This window comes from Taudactylus pleione, unplaced genomic scaffold (genome assembly GCF_031769625.1).
Source record: "Taudactylus pleione unplaced genomic scaffold, aTauple2 ptg000332l, whole genome shotgun sequence".
Classification (NCBI taxonomy): Eukaryota; Metazoa; Chordata; class Amphibia; order Anura; family Myobatrachidae; genus Taudactylus; species Taudactylus pleione.
In genome coordinates, this window is record NW_028284733.1 from 747,713 (window position 1) to 770,133 (window position 22,421).

Genomic DNA, 22,421 nt, shown 5'->3' on the forward strand with positions numbered 1-22,421 from the left:
TATGCTAAAAGCTCATTCAGTGTCTTTTCCTCTGGCACTTCCTCCACTCCACCTATATGCTGAGGTCCAACAAGCCTCTGATGTTCTCTCTTCATGGGGCAGATATCTCTCCCCACTTTATCACTCTCCAAGACTTAGTACATCTCCCCTGTGCCTCTTCAGACAGTGAACTAATACACTCCTTCAGCCTTAATGACCACTTCTATGAAGATGAGACACAAATTTACCTCTCTTCCACTAACCTCTCTCCTCTTCTATACTATAAGTGTCCAACAATCTCTCTGCCTTCTCTGTCTGGGTGTCCCTAGAGCTACTGTACTTGAAGTTTAACATGTCAAAAATGGATCTTCTTCCCAGTGTCACTATCCCTGTCTAAACTCCCTCACTGTTGACAACATTCATTACACCCCGTTCCCTGCACTGACCTGACATCTACTATTTCAAGGATGGGGGAAGGGGGGAGGGGATCGTGCTCTGGCTTCCACTGCACATGACAGAGATTGGACATTATATAGATGAATTTGATGATTATATGATCACAGACAATGGCTTCTAATATCCTTATATTGTGACTGTTGGAGGTGCAACTTCTATATGATAAAATCAACAGCTGATAAAAGTGATGTCATCGCATTGTTCCGGCATAACACACATCTACAGTTTCCAAGCCCATCTGTGACTATTAGAAAACACTAGTAGCAAACACTAAATATAGGAATCTATTATAATTAAGTCAATTAAGTTGACTGCACAGTTAATTAATAACAAAAGAACATATTACAGCTTAATTTCATGATACTTTATTTTAAAATTATGCTTTTAATTTGACCTGTGTTGATGTTCTTCTTCTGTACCCCAGAGAGGACGTGACGCCGTAGGTTGACACACTACTCAATAAAACAGAAGTATTGGAGTCAGGTAGCCGTGTGTAAATAGAGGCTTTTTACTGTATTTACCACATTAATTCCTCAATGGCGTAACTGTTACACAATAACATAGGGGAGGGGGATATTGCTGAAATATAAAGTGAAATGATCTACTTTGGTTTCAATACTAGAAACATTGGCTAAAGGGGACATCATGATCACAAACCAACCAAGGTATTGTAACTGACACAATATGCTGTTATACTCCATAGATAACATACAGTCTATTGCATAAACTGTAAACTAAGATCATCACTGTTAATTTCATTTAAAAAATGTGTTATCTGGTTCTGGAACTCTAGACTGCGATGTTTACTGAAAGAAAATAGGTGCATGGTACTTTGTAACGTAAAAGGTAGTATACATAATAAACCTGAAATCACATAAATGATACTCATTATTAAACTGTGTCTAAATGTAACTTTCACTTATGGGAACATATAGCAGTCAGCTGTATCAGAATTCTATAGACCGTTCTAGGCTTATGCATTTCACCATCTAGTACATTTGTCTCTCTGATTAGCACAGTACTACTGCTCTAGTTCCGCTCGGCTAGTGCAATGCACATTATTTCTGCCTTTTTTTATATATATATGTGGAGAAATACACTGTACTCTTTCTGTATACAGTTGTAGTTCTTGGTATACTGTATTTTGTTATTGTATAGTATGTGTACAGTATAAACACTTGCACAGTATCACTTCTTTGCTGCATATGCTGGATAGAGTATTCAGTGTCTGTTATGGTGATGTGCACAGCAATATTTAGTACAAAAGAATGGTATTAGGTTCAGTAATCAGGTCATGCATAGACTGAGGGCACGCCTGCACTAGAGTGCATTGAGTGTAAATTATTCCAAGCAGGAATCCAGGGGTCTATTTGTTAAAGGGGCCAAGAACCCACCAGATATATCCTAATCTATGAATATGCTTCATCATAAATCTTTATCATGGATGTTGTTGCCAGAAGAAAAAAAACAGAACAAATATGCTTTATAAAAACAATGTAAGCAGTTACTTTGTATTTATTTTTTTATTTGATAACAAAAATATACAATTAGGAAGTTTATTGACGTAAGGCAAAAACAATGAAATACAGAAGGGAAGTTTTATGCTTCATATGATGTAGCTTATGCATGGGTGCTTGTTTATTTGTTTATTTATTTATACATTATTCTTATTTATAAACGAATGAACTTACCTCTCAGTTGCACAGCACATGTGCCGCCGTTCTGACCGTTAACTCGGTTCCTTGCGCATATTTTTCTTCGCATCCACCAGAGCTGCGCAGGAAAATTTGTGATGTTGGGGAAACGTATTTATTAGTGATGAGCGCAGGTGCATATCGCCGATAATTAAATACCCCCTAAGTGTCTGTGAGAATGTAGCACCCGACTGTTAACGTCACCCAGGGACAGTTTTCTACACCATTCAGCAAGAGAGAGCTGCCTGTCGGTGTGTCGGCATCAAACTGAAGCTACTTTGTTCTTGTCAATTAATTCCAGGTAGTAGAAGATTTCTACTATTTTACAGGTCTATGTACTAAGCCTTGGAGAGAGACACAGTGGACGGAGATAAGTACCAACCAAACAGCTCCTAACTGTCATTGTTCAAACACAGCATGTACAGTGACCGGAGCTGATTAGTTGGTACTTTATCTCTCGCCAAGACTGAGTACATACACCTCAACGGTTAAAGGAACTTTACTAATGACATAAAAAAATTATTAATATTTTATCAACAGATTTTAAGTGCATTGTAAGTCATTGGTGTTCAAAGCAAAAATGATAGTGTAAGACCTGCAGGAATGAGGAAGCCGTGAAGCTGGTCTGCAAGATTAAAATATCTATCTATCTAATGCTGGGCATACACTGCCAGATAAAATGTCTGTCAGACCGACAGACATTTTATCTGGCTGCCTGCCAGCCGCAGATGTCGCCGGCATACACTGTGAGAGAAATCTCACAGTATATACCCCGACATCCGCGCTCCGCCCCCGGGGGAGGAGACATTTCCCTGTTCCTTCCGTAGGAAGGAACACAGGAAATGTCTGTCTGTCGGCTGCGCTGGGCATACACTGCTCGATGCGGCCGACAGTTTCCCGGGTAAATATCGCATCGGACGGGCATGCTGGACAATCCAGCATGCCCGACCGAGCAATATTTAACCCTCGGTCGCCCGCATACACGCTGCAATTATCGCGGCGATCCGCCGATATTGGGCGGATCGTCCCGATAATTGCAGAGTGTATGGCCAGCATTAGGGGTGTGCACCGGCCACTTTTCGTGTTTTCGTTTTGGATCTGGATTGGTTTTGCCAAAGCCACCCTTCTGTGTTTTGGGTTTTGTGTTTTAGATCTGTATTTTTTTTTTTTAAAAAGCATTAAAACAGCTAAAATCACAGAATTTGTGGGTTTTTATGCTCCTATGTTATTATTAACCTCAATAACATTAATTTCCAGTCTATTCTGAACACCTCACAATATTGTTTTTAGTCCAAAAGGTTGCACCGAGGTAGCTGGATGACTATGCTAAGCGACACAAACACGTGACCCATCTAGGAGTGACACTGCAGTGGCAGACAGGATGGCAGTTTGAAAAACTAGGCCCCAAAGAGTACATAATGCAAAGAAAAAAAAGAGGTGCAAGATGGAATTGTCCTTGGGCCCTCTCACCCACCCTTATGTTGTATAAACAGGACATGCACACTTTAACAAACCAAACATTTCAGCGCCAGGGTCTGCCACACGACTGTGGCTGAAATGATTGGTTCGTTTGGGCCCCCACAAAACAAGCTGACAATTCATCTGTCCCTGCACAAACTGGCTCTACGGAGGCAAGATGTCGTCCTCATCTACCGATTCCTCACAATCTTCAGTGTTGTGTACATCCTCATCCTCACAGAGTATTAACTCGCCCCCACTGGAATCCACCACCATAGGTCCCTCTGTACGTTCTGGAGGCTGGTCTCCCTGGAAGAATTGATAATTCATTTTGCTGAACATCATCTTCTCCACATTTTGTGGAAGCAACCTCCTACGCCTTTCGCTGACAAGGTTCCCGGCTGCACTAAACACTCTTTCGGAGTACACACTGGAGGGGGGGCAACTCAGGTAAAATAGAGCCAGTTTGTACAGGGGCCTCCAAATTGACTCTTTTTCCTGTCAGTACAGGTACGGACTGTCTGACATGGCTACTTGGATGCTGTCACCGATGTAATCCTCCACCATTCTGTCAATGGTGACAGTATCATATGCAGCGACAGTAGACATGTCAGAAATTGTTGCCAGGTCCTTCAAACTGGACCAGATGTCCAAACTTGGTCCTGCCTGCCCTGCATCACCGCCAGCGGTTTTCTTAGGATATCTAAGTTGTTTCCTGACAGCCCCAGTTGCGGGAGAAAATGAAAAAGAAGCTATTGAAGTGTCACGTTCCGCTTCAGCTGACAGTGTTTTGACCAGCAGGTCTTAGCACCTCTGCAGGCTTGTGTCGGTCGGAAAGAGAGACACCACATAGGCTTTAAGCTTTGGATCGAGCACGGTGGCCAAAATGTACTGTTCTGATTTCAACAGATTGAGCACCCTTGAAACCTGGCAAAGCGAATGAAGGGTTTCATCCACAAGTCCCACATGCCGAGCGCAATCGCTCCGTCTTAGCTCCTCCTTCAATTTCTCCAGCTGCTTTTGCAAAAGCCTGATGAGGGGAATGACCTGACTCAAGCTGGCAGTGTCTGAACTGACTTCACGTGTGGCAAGTTTGAAGGGCTGGAGAACCTTGCACAACACGGAAATCATTCTCCACTGCGCTTGAGTCAGGTGCATACCCCCTCCTTTGCCTATGTCATAGGTGGATGTATAGGCTTGAATGGCCTTTTGCTGCTCCTCCATCCTCTGAAGCATATAGAGGGTTGAGTTCCACCGCGTCACAACCTCTTGCTTCAGGTGATGGCGGGGCAGGTTCAAGAGTGTTTGCTGGCGCTCCAGTCTTCGGCACGCAGTCGCTGAATGGCGAAAGTGGCCAGAAATTTTTCGGGCCACCCAAAGCGTCTCCTGCACGCCCCTGTCGCTTTTCAGAAAATTCTGCACCACCAAGTTTATTGTGTGAGCAAAACATGGGACATGCTGGAATTTGCCCAGATGTAATGCCCGCACAATATTGGTGGCGTTGTCAGATATCACAAATCCCCAGGAGAGTCTAAGTGGGGTAAGCCACTGGGCGATGATTTCCCTCAGTTTCTCTAAGAGGTTGTCGGCGGTGTGCCTCTTACTGAAACCGGTGATACACAGCATAGCCTGCCTTGGAACGAGCTGGCGTTTCTGAGCTGCTGCTATTGGTGACGCTGTTGTTGCTGCGTAAGGCGATATATCTACCCATTGGGCTGTCACAGTCATATAGTCCTTAGTCTGCCCTGTTCCACTTGTCCACATGTCCGTGGTTAAGTGGACATTGGGTACAACGGCATTTTTCAGGACACTGAGGACACTTTTTCTGACGTTTCTGTACAGTCTCGGTATCGCCTGCCTAGTGAAGTGGAATCTAGACAGGATTTGGTACCAGGGACACACTACCTCCATCGATTGTCTAAATCCCACTCCGCTAATGGCGGATACCGGACACACGTCTAACACCAACATAGCAGTCAAGGCCTCAGTTGTCCGTTTTGCTTCAGGATGACTGCTGTCGTACTTCATCCTCCTCGCTAAGGACTGTTGGAGGGTCAATTGTTTAGTAAGAGTAGTGGTGTTCCTACTTCCTCTCTGGGATGATGAACGACTCCCAGCAGCAACAGCAGCAGCGGCAGCAGTAGGCGTAGCAATGCAGGATCCTCCGGAGGAATCCCGGATAGGAGAGTCAGTCATGCCAGTGACATGGCCTGCAGGACTACTTCCGATCCTGACTAAGGAGGAAATTGACGAGGAGGGAGTTGACGGTGTGGTTTGCAGGTGCTTGGATACAACAGGATAAAGGGACTTAGGTGTCCCTGGACTGCTTACAGTCTCAGCCAAAGTTTCTGAACTTGACAGTAACTTTTTATGAACGCGCTGCAGGTGACGTATAAGGGAGGATGTTCTTAGGTGGTTAACGTCCCTACCCCTACTTATTTCACCTTTACATATGGTACATATGGCAAGACAGTTGTTGTCCGGATTTGGATAGAAATATTGCCAGACCAAAGAGGTAGAATGTTTTTTTCTTCTGCCCAGGCATGACCGTGATGGGCTTTTTCATCCCACGGACATCAACTGTCTCCCCCGGAGCCTGATTTAACCAAGCCACATCACCATCAGAATCCTCCTCGCCAACTTCCTCCTCAGCGCCAGCTACACCAGCATCCTCATCCTGTTGTACTTCAACAGTGACCTCTTCAATTTGAATATCAGCAAGTGGACTGTGGGTGCTCCTTTCAGCACTTGCAGGGGGCGTGCAAATGGTGGAAAGAGCCACCTCTTCCCGTCCAGTGCTGGGAAGGTCAGGCATCGCAACCACCACCACACTTGGACTCTCCTTGGGGATTTGTGATATCTTCTTAGAAAGCACAGTTCTTCGCTGTGCTTTTGCCAGCTTAACTCTTTTGATTTTTTTAGTGGGAGGAGGGCGAAGGTGATTTTCCTGAACTTTGTCATTTGGGATTTTATATGCCCTCTACTATGACATTGGGCATTGACCTTGGCAGACGACGTTGATGGCATTTTATCGTCTATGTCATGACTAGTGGCAGCAGCTTCAGCACTAGGATGAAGTGGTTCTTGAATTTCCCTATTTTATTTTTATTGGACAAATTTTTGTCCTCCATTTATGCTATATTGATATATACGTGCAGCTAAGGCGCACACAAACATAGAAAAGAAGAACTTTATTTTTTTTGGAGTGCACTTTGGGGGTTACAGCACCCTTTAACGGACAAGCCAGCCGGCCCTTGATTTATGACACAGGCGCACGCTTGGCGCTACTTTGTTGATGCACGTGCGGCTACAGCGCACTCAATTCACAAAGACAGAAAATATTTTTTTATATTTTTTTGGAGTGCACTATGGATTACACCACCCTTTAACAGACGAGCCAGCCGGCCCTTGATTTATGACAGGCGCACGCTGATGCACGTGCGGCTACTGCGCACTCAGGCCCTGATTCAGATCCGGACGCTCTGACAGAGCGCTCGCTCTGAATTAGGGCCGGCCTATTTTTTTTTATAGCTGTGGGTGACCACCCACAGCTATAGCGAGCGGCCAGGAAGATGGTCGCGATGGTCAAGACCATCACGACCATCGGGCTTGCGACGAGACCCTTGTGGTAGGGTCTCGTTGCCGCAAGCCCCAGAGTGCTTTCGGCTCTAACAGAGCCGAAAGCACTCCCACTGACATCACTTGTGATGTCAGTGGGGCCGGCCTCAGACGGTAGGCGTTCCCATGGGAACGCCTCCCTCTGGGCAGCCACGCCCACGGCCTGCCCACCAAAGGGGGCGTGCTGTCACTCAACATCGACAGCACGCCCCCTTTGTTGCGAGACCCGGAGCGACAGCTTGCCCGTCGCTATCCGGGTCTCGCGCATGTGCATGACGGAGCCGGCTCCGTGGTGCGCATACACACTGGGCCACCATCGACCTGCTTACGAGCGCATAGCGCTCGCAAGCGGGTCTGAATTAGGCTCTCAATTCACAAAGACAGAATATATTTTTTTATATTTTTTTGGACTGCACTATGGGTTACACCACCCTTTAACAGACGAGCCAGCCGGCCCTTGATTTATGACAGGCGCACGACGATGCACGTGCGGCTACTGCGCACTCAATTCACAAAGACAGAAAATATTTTTTTATATTTTTTTGGAGTGCACTATGGGATTTTTTTGCACTTGGACAGGTCACCCCCTGGACAACACTACAGCACCCCTTTAGGACTACAGCCTTTATGGGACACTGCACAACACAGCCCAGCCAGCCCCTATAGACTTTGGAGTGGACACAGCCCCTATGGACAACTGACTGCACAACAGAGCCCAGCCAGCCCCTATGGACTTTGGAGTAGTGGACACAGCCCCTATGGACAACAGCAGCACAGCACAGCACAGCACAGCACTACACTGCACTACACTACACTACACAGCCCAGCCAGCCCTAACTCCCACCCCCTCTCTTCACTGTCCACAGCCGAGTGAGAAAATGGCGCCGACCCTTTTATAGAATCCAAAACCCGCGAGATTCGGAAGACGGGATGATGATGTTTTGCCTCGATTTCAGATCCGAGTCAGGCGGGAAAAGTCGAGGATGACTCGGACCCGACTCGGATCGGGGGGGCTCGGGGGGGGTTCGGATTTAAAAAATCAGAACCCGCTCATCCCTAGTCTATCTATCTATCTATCTATCTATCTATCTATCTATCTATCTACATAAGAGGCACAACTAGAGGGGGCACTGCTTAAGGGGCACAAATACAGGGGTCACTGCATAAGGGGCAAAACTACAGGGGGCATTGCATAAGGGGCACATATATAGGGGGCACAGTATGATGGGCACTACTGTCTGAGAGTCAGTGGGGGGGGGCAGCCTGAGAGCTGGGGGAATGATGCCTGCTTTCATGCTTATAGGGGCAGAGTGAGGCTGTTGAGATAACTCCGGGGGTGGCTGGAGTGACACGCGGGGCCACTGCAGTGGCATGGGGGGTGGGGGGGCTGCAATGAGGGGCTGGAATGTGGAATGTGGGCTGGAATGGCAAGGGAGAGGGCTGGAGTGACACATGGAGGAGCTGAAGTATGTGAAGTATTATGTGAATCTGGAAGATTCAGTGTATTTTATGTGAATCTGGATTTTAATATGTTTGTAATGTAGATGTGGTTTTTAAAATGTATTTTATGTGGATCTGGCTTGTTTTAGTATTTTTTATGCAGATCTGACTTGTTTCAATATATTTTATGTGAACGTGGCTTTTTCAATGTTTTCTATACTGCTCTGGCTTTTTCTTTCATTTCATGTAAATTGTGTATTTTCAATGTGCTGGGCTCGCCCCAAGCGTGACTAAAAACTGGGGTGTGACACAAGGTCATGGTTCTGCAAATGTCATACCAAAGGCGTGCGCACTAAAATGGGGCGTGGCTTTGTGTCACGATATCGGCTCTTTAGCTTGACTACAGATATTTTTTGGCTATTTTCCTCGGACTGGTGGGCCACCTAGCGGGTTACCACTTACCAGTTTGTACCATTTCAGGTTATTCACTGGACTTCAATTTCACTAAAAACTGAAACAATAGGGGATGTTCTAAAACCTTTGACCGCTAGTGTGGCTATCGGCCTTATTCATCAACGAGTTTTATCATTCACAACGCGGGATAAAACTTGTTGTGTATGATAATGGTGCTCCAGCCAATCAGCTCCCAACTGTCATCTGTTTGAGAAATGACAATTGGGAGCTGATTGGCTGGAGCACCATCTATCATATGCATTGAGTTTTATCACTTTTTGTGAATGATAAAACTTGTTGATAAATGAGGTTCTATATATCATATGTGTACAGTACGTGATAGAAATTTGTAATAAATTACCAGTGACCATGAGGGGGGGTTCTGGGGGAGATTTTCGAATGCACAAAAGACTTGTCAGCTGAATAACAGCAAACCATTTCCAGGTAGAAACTGGCACATGAGCTGTGGTGACTCCAGGGGTGGGGCTGCAGCTCAGTCCAAAATTCACACCAACTGCCACCCCAAACGCTGCCAGACATCGCCGGCCAGGACTCACTGGCAGTTGGTGTGGCTCCCCTATTTGAATGCACATGAGTAACATTAGTAAGGATCACTCGCTGACAAAGCTTTAAGCATAGGTTGCTTATGTGATAGCATACCTGTCCGGCTGCCATAATGCAATAGGCCACTCCCATATGTGTCCCTCAATCCAAACCACACCCACTTTGAGTGAGGACATTCCCCTTTCCCGGACTGCTGTCAGGTATCCTAATGGATGACATTAGTCTAACCTCCTGGTTATATTAGTGTGAGAAGGGAATCTAAATTTTCAGTTGATTTTGATTTCTGATGTTTTAGTGTTTGTGATACACTGTGTTGCCTAGATGATCATTGCAATTATATTTATATAATACTGCCTTTCTTTACAGCACCATCTTGTCCTTCCGGTTGAGAGCGGCGGTGGCAGGGTTGTTTAATGTTAGCACTCTGTTACTGCTGATCGCCATCTCAACCAATCACTGGATTAATGCCAATGGAAGGACTAACATCGAGTTTGTTGGAATATGGAATATCTGCAACAGATTCGTTTGTGAACCCCACTCTGACATCAGTAAGTAATGATCATCGCACTATTCTCCGATGCCCCTAATCACATCTAAGCTGCAGTAATAGGGCATGTACCAACATCTGTGCTGCCCAATAATATGCCCATCAATATCAGTAATGCCTCAAAAGATGCCAACTAGCAGTTTTCTGGACAAGATGATCATCAGTAATGGCCAGTAAGTTTAGCAATATTCAATCAATTATATGGGCATCTATATGTATAAGTATGCCAAATAGTATGCTGATATCCATTGCCCCCCCCCAGCTGTGCGCCGAGTACCTAATACATGAGTGTTGTGTCTATATTGCGTACAAATAGGGGAAGGCGCGTTTCGCATTTGCGACTAACGCTGTCAGGTGGCATCTCTAGGCTGCAGTTGGGGGCGTAACTATACACATATGTGCTGCCACACCCCTGACGTAGAATCGGTGCTGTGCTTTCATTTGTCCAATTCAAAATACACATGGAAGACCGTAAATAAGTTTTTTTTTCAACTGGGTTATTATGCTCATACGATATCACGTGGGACAGGGTGGGCATTGAGATGTTATTCTTTCTCAAAAGTGGGAGATGTGTCAAGTCATGGAGAGAGATAAAGTGGAGAGGTTGGTGTGAAGCAGCCAATCAGCTTCTGTCCTATACAGTATCTAGCCCAGCCTATGAAATTACAGCTAGATGCTGATTGGATGCTTTACTCAACTTCAACAATGATGGTGGGCACCAAAAACGTCTCAGAGCCTGGTTATTCAGGCATTTAGCTGGGCCGGTTTGGGTAAGAAATACCGGCAGTCGAGATGCCAGCTGTCAAAATACCAACAGCTTCATCCCAAAGCTCAGTATCCCGACAGGGGCTCCGTAAGTATGCTAACCCTCCCCCCTTAACCCCCTAACCCTCTGTTCCTGCATCTTAACCCTAACCCTCCCCACCCGCACCCTAACCTTCACCACTTCACCATTAGTACCTAAAGCTAACCCTCCCCCTTGGTGCCTGAACTAACCCTAACCCCCCCCCCAGTGGTGCCTAAACCTAATTCCCCCGGTCAGTAGCCTAACCCTAACCCCCTCTCTCCTGTAGCTTAACCCTAACCCCCTCCCTCCTGTAGCTTAACCCTAACCCCCCTGTGGTGCCTAAACCTAACCTCCCCCCCCCCCCCCCCGGCTAACACCTAACCCAGCCCGCTATACTTACGTTTGGGATGCCGGCTGTCAGGATTCCGGCATTGGATTCTGAATTGGTGTTGGGATTCTAGCGCCGGTGTTCTGTCCCATGTCGGGATTCCGGTACCGGGATTTTAACAGCCGGCATCCCGATCTTGGGTCTAATTCCTACATCCCTTTGGGCCCCCTGGTGTCCTGGAGGCCAGAAGACACACATAACCTGTTCTCAGTGCAGGTAAAGTACTGATTAGCGGTTCTCGTTATTTTGCAGCAAAAATGTACTTTATTATGAGTTATTTAATATTACTGTCCATTATCTCTCTCTCTCTCTCTCTCTCAGTACATGCCAAGGTCTTCCTCGTGTGCGCCTTCATCCTCGGTTTCTTTGGTTGCGCTGCAGTTAGCCTGGGACTCTGGGCAAACGTTACGGATATGAAAAAAACCGTGGGGAAAATTATAATATTTGTAGGTGAGCATCAACCACTACTTTCCTTCCCTCATTCACATCTGGATTTTTCAAAAACACATATTCATGCTTTTAGTTCCTAGAAGAAGATACAAAAAAAAAAGGAAGATTCATTGTCATCAACTCATAGGGGTAAATTTACTAAAGTGAGAGCTTTTAGAAGTGGAGATGTTTCCCATAGCAACCAATCAGTTTCTACTTAACATTTATCTAGCACCTTTTAGAAGATAATAGCTAGAATCTGATTGGTTGCTATGGGCAACATCTCCACTTCTAAAAACTCTCACTTTAGTAAATTTACCCCCTAATCTTCAGCTTATTTTAGTTTTTTTGTGGCTTTTTTTTGGATGCGTCTGACGAGGGTCAGAGCCCTTAGCGTGTTCTTTCTTTAAAACCGGTGCGGCGTGTTTGTGCAGAAACTGTAGAAGGTGGGGATAGGGCAACCAGTAGCCAATCAGAGCATTGGAATGTTATCAGCAGCACACAGAATTTCACCTCAGTTTGCTATGTAGATAAAAGTGATTGGACACCCCTGCACAAGCGAAATACGTACCATTGCACAGGAGATCCAAATAGCCACTAACGTGGCGGTTTTCACCCCATAGGGAGGCCCATGCGCTTGCAGTTCTATGGAAACACAAATGTTTTTATCAATGCCGCCTGTCATGTTTCCAAGGTGACGCTGGACTGGTATACAAAAAATTTGGGAACCCGGATAGACTGGCCAGCTCGGAGTCCAGATCTTACCCCCACTGAGAACCTCTGGGATGAATTGGAGTAACGTGTGCGTTCTAGGCTGACTCAACCTTCTTCAGTGTCATAGTTGGTCACTGTACTTAGGGCGGATGGCAAAACATACAGCCTGCTGCTGTCCAGGAACTTGTGGACAGTTTGCCAAGAAGGGTATCTGCAGTAATCACTGCATGTGGTGGGTCAAAGTACTGACGTCAGTGTCCAACATGGAGATTTCCTGGTCTCTTTTGAGAATTTTCGATCACCGGCTTGATTGACCCCATGAGTCACTCAGTCGGCCGATGGACATGCTGATGCTGCGTCCAAGGGTCAGTAATGCATGACGTAGGGCGTGACACCTCCTGCTGCATTACCGTATTGCATGCTATCGCAGCCGCTACCATGTTAGCAACTGTGACAGCAAGTCTGTCGGAGGCTGAACCATCCCCATTGTCTGGATAAATATTGGGAAGGGGGGCCTGGTGAATTGTTTAAGGGTCTGATTTAGGGGTGTGCACCGGACACTTTTCGTGTTTTGTGTTTTGGTTTTGGATCTGGATCTTTCTTCGTGTTTTGGATCTGGATTGGTTTTGCCAAAACCACCCTTCCGTGTTTTGGGTTCTGGGTTTTGTGTTTTGGATCTGGATTTTTTCTTAAAAAATAAAAAAAACCCGCTAAAATCACATAAATGGGCCTTTTTTTGTTCCTACGCTATTAATAACCCCAATAACATTAATTTCCACTCATTTCCACTCTATTCTGAACACCTCACACCTCACAATATTGTTTTTAGGCCAAAAGGTTGTACCGAGGAAGCTGGATGACTATGCTAAGCGACACAAGGGGGCGGCACAAACACGTGGCCCATCTAGGAGTGGCACTGCAGTGGCAGACAGGAAGCCAATCAGCGTTATGGTGCCCATTTGCATGTAGCACGAACCCGGGAGATCCGTGCTACATGCATCTGTGTGATTGGCACAGAGCAATGACAGGTCCGTGAGACCCGTCTGTGCTGCTGTGGTAAAAAAAAAAAAAAAAAACCTGTGTAAAAAAAGAAAAAAATGGCGTGCACCCCCCCAAAAAAGAGCAACCAGCCCCGGGCATTAGTAACCCAGTGCTGGGTGTGCTTAAATACAGGGGACAAACGACGTAGGGGTCCCCTGTACTTAAGCACAACCAGCACCGGGCTAGTCAGAACCAGCGCTGGTTGCCAAAATACGGGGGACAAACGACGTAGGGGTCCCCTGTATTCTGCGCAACCAGCTCTGGGCTCTGATCCGGTCCTGGTTCTGGAAATATAGGGGACAAAAAATGAGTAGGGTTCCCCTGTATGTTCCAGAACCAGCACTGGACTTTTTCTAGCGGGGGGCTGATGCCACAGCCAGGGGAGCCCTTTCACCGGGCCCCCCAGCCGCAGCATCAGCCCTGACCGCTAGTCAGCCCAGGCCGGGGATCCCTGGAGAGCTGGGGACCCCCCCAATAAAGGGGTCACCCTCTCCAGGGCACCCCAGGCCCAGGCTGATAGCCCGGGGCTATCCCCGCCACCCCTGGTGGCGGTGGGTGGCGGGTTGATTGTGTGGTGTGGTGTAAATAAAGAATATCAAACATTGTCTTTACAAGTAGAACTGCAAGTCCCAGCTAGCCTGCCCCGCATGCTGGTACTTGGAGAACCACAAGTACCAGCATGCAGGGCATTAAGGGCCCACTAGTACCTGTAGTTCACCTGTAAAAAAAATGTTTAAAAAAACACAGGACACACACACCGTGACAGTATAAGTTTATTAAACATACATACACACACACACATGTACACATACTCACCTATGTAACCTGTAGCATCGGTCCACTTGTCCGGTAAAGTATCCCTAGGGGACCTGTGAAAAAAAACATACTCACCATCTCCTATGCGAGGTTCTGTCCTCTTCGTTCCAAAGTAGGCATCCCCGGACTTGGCAAAAAAAAAAAACGAAAACGCGATCCACGAACTTAGTACCGTTCTATAGAACGGTACTTCCCGAATGAGAGCTTAGCGGCGGGGTATCACCATGGAAACCCCGCTGCTAAGCGTTCATTGGCTGAGAGAGGTCATCTCCCGTCTCTCAGCCAATGAACGGCTCCCTCCATTGTAGTCAATGGTGGGAACCGCAGGGTAAACTTTAATAACCTTGCGGCTCCCAGCATTGACTACAATGGAGGGAGCCGTTCATTGGCTGAGAGAGACGGGAGATGGCCTCTCTCAGCCAATGAACGCTTAGCAGCGGGGTTTCCATGGTGATACCCCGCCGCTAAGCTCTCATTCGGGAAGTACCGTTCTATAGAACGGTACTAAGTTCGTGGATCGCGTTTTCGTTTTTTTTTTTTGCCAAGTCCGGGGATGCCTACTTTGGAACGAAGAGGACAGAACCTCGCATAGGAGATGGTGAGTATGTTTTTTTTCACAGGTCCCCTAGGGATACTTTACCGGACAAGTGGACCGATGCTACAGGTTACATAGGTGAGTATGTGTACATGTGTGTGTGTGTATGTATGTTTAATAAACTTATACTGTCACGGTGTGTGTGTCCTGTGTTTTTTTTAAACATTTTTTTACAGGTGAACTACAGGTACTAGTGGGCCCTTAATGCCCTGCATGCTGGTACTTGTGGTTCTCCAAGTACCAGCATGCGGGGCAGGCTTGCTGGGACTTGCAGTTCTACTTGTAAAGACAATGTTTGATATTCTTTATTTACACCACACCACACAATCAACCCGCCACCCACCGCCACCAGGGGTGGCGGGGATAGCCCCGGGCTATCAGCCTGGGCCTGGGGTGCCCTGGAGAGGGTGACCCCTTTATTGGGGGGGTCCCCAGCTCTCCAGGGATCCCCGGCCTGGGCTGACTAGCGGTCAGGGCTGATGCTGCGGCTGGGGGGCCCGGTGAAAGGGCTCCCCTGGCTGTGGCATCAGCCCCCCGCTAGAAAAAGTCCAGTGCTGGTTCTGGAACATACAGGGGAACCCTACTCATTTTTTTCCCCTGTATTTCCAGAACCAGGACCGGATCAGAGCCCAGAGCTGGTTGCGCAGAATACGGGGGACCCCTACGTCGTTTGTCCCCCGTATTTTGGCAACCAGCTCTGGTTCTGACTAGCCCGGTGCTGGTTGTGTTTAAGTACAGGGGACCCCTATGTCGTTTGTCCCCTGTATTTAAGCACACCCAGCACTGGGTCACTAATGCCCGGGGCTGGTTGCTCTTTTTTTGGGGGGGAGGACGCCATTTTTTTCTCTTTTTACACAGGTTTTTTTTTTTTTATTTACCACAGCAGCACAGACGGGTCTCACGGACCCGTTAGTGCTCTGTGTCAATGACACAGATGCAAGTAGCACGGATCTCCTGGTCCGTGCGTGCATCTGTGTCATTGAAATACACAGCAGCACAGACGGGTCTCACTGACCCATCTGTGCTCTGTGTCACTGTCAATCACACAGATGCATGTAGCACGGATCTCACGAGTCCGTGCTACATGCAAATGAGCACCATAATGCTGATTGGCTGAGAGCCGTGACAGACGGCTCTGTCAGCCAATCAGCACTTTGCCCATTAAAGGCAAAGGCATTTTTTTTTAAATGGCCGCTCGAGGCAAAACCTCGAGATCCGACAGCAGATCTCGAGGTTTTGCCTCGGGAGAGGGATCCGGGGCAGACAGGGAGATCCGAGCTTGGGCTCGGATCGCCCCGGATCCCCGAAGTTCGGGTGGGTTCGGTTCTCAGGGAACCGAACCCGCTCATCCCTAGTCTGATTTAGACTTGTACGCAAACCCGAATGACTCACCGCTCTTTACTATGGCCCAGCACGGACGCTCCCACAAAGCGCCCACTGTCCCCCCCCCCCCTCCGTATGGGTAGGACGCACCCGCCGTCCTTCAAAAGGGTAAGTGCCCCACAATTACCACTTATGCCACATGTGGCCGCTAGTTAGTAGTGCTTTCCTGCCTAGCTGTGCCTACTTATAATATAAAGAATTAGTAAAGACAAACAAACAAATATAGTAAGGCCTACTTCCAATCTGATAAGAGGCCGAACTAAACTCAAACTGCACTTAAATAACCTCCTTATAGGGACACCCCCCATATAATAGGATAACTCTAAACCCATATACAAACAAACCAACATTAGTCTGCCTAGCAACGTGTTACTAACCCTAGCCAATCAGAAAAGAGAGAGGACTCTTATATAACTTCGGGGTCTATTTACTAAGCAGTGTTAGGAGACAGAGTGGAAAGTGATAAGGTGCCAGCCAATCAGCTCCCAACTGTCATCTCACAGGATGTGTTTGAAAAATGACAGTTGGGAGCTGATTGGCTGTCACCTTATCACTTTTCACTCTGTCTCCTAACACTGCTTAGTAAATAGAGCATTTCATGCCTAAACAGCTAATCCATACCTCCCAACATGACCCTCTCCAGTAGGGACACAATGCTCTGGTCCTGGACTTCCCTGGTAATGCATGATTGGTGGAGGCTCCAGAGGTGGGGCTGTAGCACAGTCCATAATTCAAATAGGGGAGTCACACCAACTGCCAGTGAGTCCCAGCCAGTGATGTTGGGCAGTGTGTGAAATGACAGTTGGTGTGGCTCCCCTATTTGACTTTTGAACTGCGCTGTAGCCTCACCTCTTACCAGGGAAGTCCAGGACCAGAGCATTGTGTCCCTCCTGGAGAGGGTCATGTTGGGAGGTATGCTAATCCAGGCTTGCCTACCCTCATGATTTGGTCGGGCGCCTCCTGAATATCGGGTGCCACTCCCGACCCCCCGGAAAGGCAGGCAAGCCTCCCGGCTGCCGCCTGCCCCCTGGACTACTACTAGAAACCCCTGCGGCGGGGGTGCCCGATTACGCGATTCGCGCTGAATCGCGTCATCGCAGCTCCGCCCTCTGAATCACAATGCCTTTATTTTTGGCATTGTGAAGAGGGGATGACGTGATCGTGCGGTCACACCCCCTGGCTTCGCCCCCAAAACGGAGTCATAGCCCGGCCAGCTGTATGCTGGTAAGTATGAGCTAAACTTAGCGTATTCTGACAGGACACAGCAGTGATGCTTATATCGTACAACTGTGTATCAGGCCCTAAGCCCACAAAAGAAATCGTGCTCGATGACACCCTCCACCGCCATTTTACAGTGGCTAGCGGAATTCATTTGCCAGTTCTGCAACACGGTGCCGGCGCGGCCGCGGGAAGGACAGCTCCCCGGGAGTTCATGCTGGGCCAGAGAAGCTTAGAAAGATTGTGAACGTGCCACATATTGGCATTGGGCCCATGCGGACATGAGAAACCTAAAACAACATCCTGAGTGGTCACAGGGGGAGGTGTTCTAAGCCTTGGAGAGGGATAGAGTAGATGGGGGATAAAGTACCAACCGATCAGCTCCTAACTGTCACTTTACAGGCTGTGTTAGTAAAAATGACAATTGGGAGCTGATTGGTTGGTACTTTATCACTCTCCAAGGTTTAGTCCATCTCCCCCAAGAGTCATATGATCCTCAGACCACAGGATCGTCCAAAACAACAGCTAATTGAATTATAATGGAAAGGATAAGACAGAGGGAGGGTCACATTATCAGTTAAGTACGTTGTTGGGTGCCTGGGAAAGGGATGCGGTCAGCATGCCGATGCCGGAATCCCAACACTTATCAGAATACCGGCACCGGGATCCCAAATTTAAGTACTGGGGATAGGTGGAGGGTTAGCGTTAGGACTAGAGGAAGGGTTAGGTTTTGACTGCTGGCTGGGTTAGATTTAGGCTGGGGGGGGGGGGGGGTTAGGTTTAGGTACTAGGGAGGAGAAGGTTAGGTTTAGGCATACTTGCCGACTATTTAATATTCCTCCCCAGGAGAAGCCCGGGGAGGTGAAGCAGGTAGGCAGAGTTGGTGGCGGGGCTGGCAGATCGCGTCGTTAAGCCCCACCCACTCACGGGAATTCACCGCGATTATGCATATTTAAAATAGCATGTTGGGCTAAATGACACAACATGTGGGGCTAAATGACACAACACTCAGAACTGCCGATCCCCGCTAATATTTTCCCCATTCTGCCCACTTCACTAGGAAGAGGGCAGAATGCGGGAGAATTGCCTACACTTCCGAGGGTGTGGGGGGGTTACCCGAAAAATCGTGAGCCTCCCGTGAAAACCGGGAGGGTATGCATGTATGGGTTTAGGCTGCGGGAGGGAGGGTCAGGGGTTAGGTTAGGCTTACTTACCTAGAGGCGTCTGGATTGTAACCTGGCCGGGATGTCGGCATCGGGATTTTGCCCACCGGGATCCCGAGTGTCGGCATCCTGTACCCATCCCCTGGGAGAACATTTCAAAATATGAGTAGTACCATGCAAATGTATCAAAACAAAAGCGTTTGTACTAATTATACTGTAGGGGTTTCTTACATTTATATAAAAATGTTCTTTTAGGGCACCAGGGGCCAAATGTAATAGTCCATGATTTCCAGGAGCTGATGCGATTCTGGCGCAGGGAGCCCATAGGACTAGTTTAAGGGCCTCCCCTGTTCATACTCCATTTCTAGGAAGTTAAAAAATGGGCTCCTCTTACTTGGTGGGTCCAGAGCAAATGCCCTTATTGCCCATTTCTAAAATCAGACCTGATTTTCTCAAGAATAATTAGTGTGTTGCTAATTAACCAATGTACTAAGGTTTTCTCTTCTGTTGGACTGTAACTATTGAATATATATATATCACATACACTTTCATAAAGAGGTCAGCATGATAACGTTGCCTAGGGCCCGATTGGGAGCCACAGGGGTCCTGGGGCTGAAAATGTTCAAGGGCTTTTCATGTGAAGCAGAGGAGGTGTGGCCAGTGGTGTGTGGGTGTGGCCAGTGCCATGTGGGCGTGTACGCTTCCTAAACTATCAGCCCCAATGTCTCCCTAAATACGTACAAGTATAAAAATGGCATCATTCTGTTAATACAGTTGGGCATCGTTAATTGAACATTGGCGCAATAGTAAATGCTAATACCATATACTGTAGGCTTCTCTTAACAAAAGTATCTGTTCTCACTATGCTAATAATAATTATAATTAGGTTGTTGTTGTTTTTTTTTAATGATGGTGGGCGGGGCTTGATTAATTTGAATAAGTCCATCTGTCTCTCTCGTTCTCTTTCTTTTAGCTATCCTCGATTTCGCCGGGATGATCTCCGCAACCGTTTACCTCACGATTATCCCAATATTTAAGAACGTCTCCTACGGCCTTATCTTGGGCTGGATTGCCACCGTTTTATGTTTTGTTGCCAGTAAGTCTTTTTAGTAGTCTAAATAGGGCTTGTATTTTAGGGCATGTTCACACAGTGCAGCTTACATGTCATAGCCCGCGCAAGTTGCAGGCAGTCGCAAAATGTTGTCAATATCGCCGCTAGATTTAAAGCGGCAATTCCTTAACAGATAAAAACATCTTAATTTTGTCTTTTGAAGGTTTGCCGCTTTAAAATATATAGTGGGGTAAAGCCGGGGTTTATGTCTGAAAGGGGTACAAGGAGAAACATTCTGGCAAAGAAAAGCCTATTATCGCCCATAAGATACACATGCAATGCATCCACGCCCCTAGTGAATTTGCGTAAGACCGCCCCTTCCCAACCTTGCTCCGCCTCCAACCTTGCTCCGTCTATACACTCATAAGGGTCAATGCGTGTGTCTCTGCATAGAGTAATCTGGGTGCGCTCCTTTCAACACACCAGTTTTCTGGGGATACCCGCAAATATTAAGTATTCTCCCAGATGTATTATGGAGGGATTGCCAGCAGATATCTCCGATACCTACCGTGGTCTGTCCATTTCCGATAGCTGCCGCAACCCTCCGCAGGATTCTAAGGGGGATGTGATGCTGTCTGATTGATCAAGTGTGGCCCCCGCAGCTTACGCTGTCTGAAGATGACGTCGTGCTGTTGTAGCCGATAGACTACACTTTGTAAAATTTACCAGGAGAGGGTTCCTCCAGAAACCCTTCCCGACAATGGCCGTCGCACATGCATAGTAAGTAGACAGCGCATGCGCAGGAGTCCCAAGATCCGTGATCACATCGCAGGGACGGGCTCACAGATCTCGTTGAGTATGTGATTATTGATAAATGGGCCCCTATATGAGAAAAAAAAAGATGTTCGTGCACCGGAGGGTAAACGTACGTTTACAATGGTGGGAGGATTGCGCATGTGCAGAATGCGTACAGGAATCGGCCAGGCTGAGTAAGTCTCAGCTTGCGCAGCCTGGCCAAAGGAGCAACCATTATGACCGATGGTTGCGATGGCGATCCGAGGCAGCATTTACGGATGCAGATCCACCAAGGAGGTGTCTGTGCATTTAGGCCCCGTGTACGCCACAACTGACCCTCTTTGTCTTCACAGGCTGCCTGAGCTTTTACCATGCAAGTATAGAACCTGACATAGACTCATCAGCTCCACAAACAACACCAGACAATATTCAGCCCCCACCGGGCTACACAGTGGACCCCGCAGCAGACTTCAAGTCGGACCCTCCGCCAAGCTACGCGTCGCAACTCCCGCCGAGCAGCATTATTGTTTCTTAAAGGGATCCTACTGCTTAATGGCAAATTAATATAAAAGTGCTGTATTTAATATCAATAGATAACTGTAAATGTTTCAAAACTGTATTAGGACATAATTTAAACTGTATACTCTATATTGGAGCGTTACTTTGCCACACCACACTGATAAAGGCAGCAGTACAACGGACAAGATACTTCAAGTTTATAAATCTATCTATACAGTAAGGAAACTCCGATCCCATTGAGGTACAATATAGCAAGACGCTTCTTCTAAAGTTGTTGTTCGTTGCCAGGAAGATTATGTTACTCTAGTTCCCAATTAAAGCATACGGCACCTTTTATGGACTTACACTAAATAATTGTAATAAATGCACTGGGTCTGTCTCATGATGACATTTACCTGCCTATCAGTAATAGTTTGATAGATACATCTCTAGGGGATGGGTACGGGATGCCGGCAATTTGGGATCCCGGCGGTCAGAATCCCAATGCCGGCATTCCGACAGGGTTATGATATTGAAACTTGTTGGTCAGGATCCTAACACTCCCCCTTTTCCTGCTCCTAACTCTCCCTCCCCGGTGCCTAAACCTAACCTCCCCCCATGCCTAAACTAACCTCCCCCTCCCCGCACCCTAATACTCCCCCATGGTGCCTAATACTCCCCTTAGTGCATAACCCTAACACTATCTTTCCCCCTATCCCCACTACTTACCTTTGGGATACCAGCGCCAGGATAATGACAGGTATCAGGATTCCGGCGCCTACATTCTGAGCGTCAGAATCCCAGCGTCAGTGTTATGACCGCGTCCCCTCTAGTTGTGTGTTTGTGTCTACCATATACCCGAAACTCAGGTTCATCTGTAGTTGCTCCGACTTCGCTCAACAGAAGAGTTTTTGTTCTGTACATTTCAAACTTGTTGACCCGTCTCCATAACACAGCAGTTAAATGTGGCCTGTTTCACGTACAGGTTAGATACTCTAATGGGGTGTATCTGACAAAGAGCTAAAGAAGGCAGAGGTTGTGTACACCCCTGTTTTGCAGCCTATTATATATGTATAACCTACTGTACATATGAATTCTCACTAATAAACCTTTTTGCAAATAAAAAAACAAAATGAGCAATAAGTATGTAACACTTTACTAAAATAAGATGAAAACTTGTTTCTTTCTTCTGGATCAGTTTGCAGATTTAGCTGCCAGAGATGATCGGTTTGGTATTGGCTCGGTACCTTTTTGCCAAATTAGCTCGGGTTAGCTCAGATTTATCTTATTAGCTATTCAAAACACGTGAGAGCAGATAGCCAATATGATGCCAT

At 47.1% G+C, this 22,421-nt stretch overlaps 1 protein-coding gene across 1 annotated transcript; it reads left to right on the plus strand.

Moving 5' to 3' along the window:
- The first annotated feature begins 1,070 nt into the window (after positions 1-1,070).
- On the plus strand, positions 1,071-22,202 carry LOC148509059 (uncharacterized). The gene is made up of 5 exons (XM_088443636.1): positions 1,071-1,100; positions 10,029-10,210; positions 11,706-11,834; positions 19,717-19,839; positions 20,943-22,202. The coding sequence occupies exons 1-5, from the start codon at positions 1,081-1,083 to the stop codon at positions 21,122-21,124; spliced, it is 636 nt and encodes a 211-aa protein (XP_088299762.1). The 5' UTR covers positions 1,071-1,080; the 3' UTR covers positions 21,125-22,202.
- Positions 22,203-22,421: the final 219 nt, after the last annotated feature.

What these genes read in the sequence shown, in the direction of transcription:
- LOC148509059 (XM_088443636.1), top strand. Translation starts at nt 1,081, where the DNA reads ATGATCACAAACCAACCAAG. An exon ending in ATGATCACAAACCAACCAAG is followed by an intron (nt 1,101 to 10,028) that starts GTATTGTAACTG and finishes CTTTCTTTACAG; the next exon opens with CACCATCTTGTCCTTCCGGT. An exon ending in CGTTTTATGTTTTGTTGCCA is followed by an intron (nt 19,840 to 20,942) that starts GTAAGTCTTTTT and finishes TTGTCTTCACAG; the next exon opens with GCTGCCTGAGCTTTTACCAT.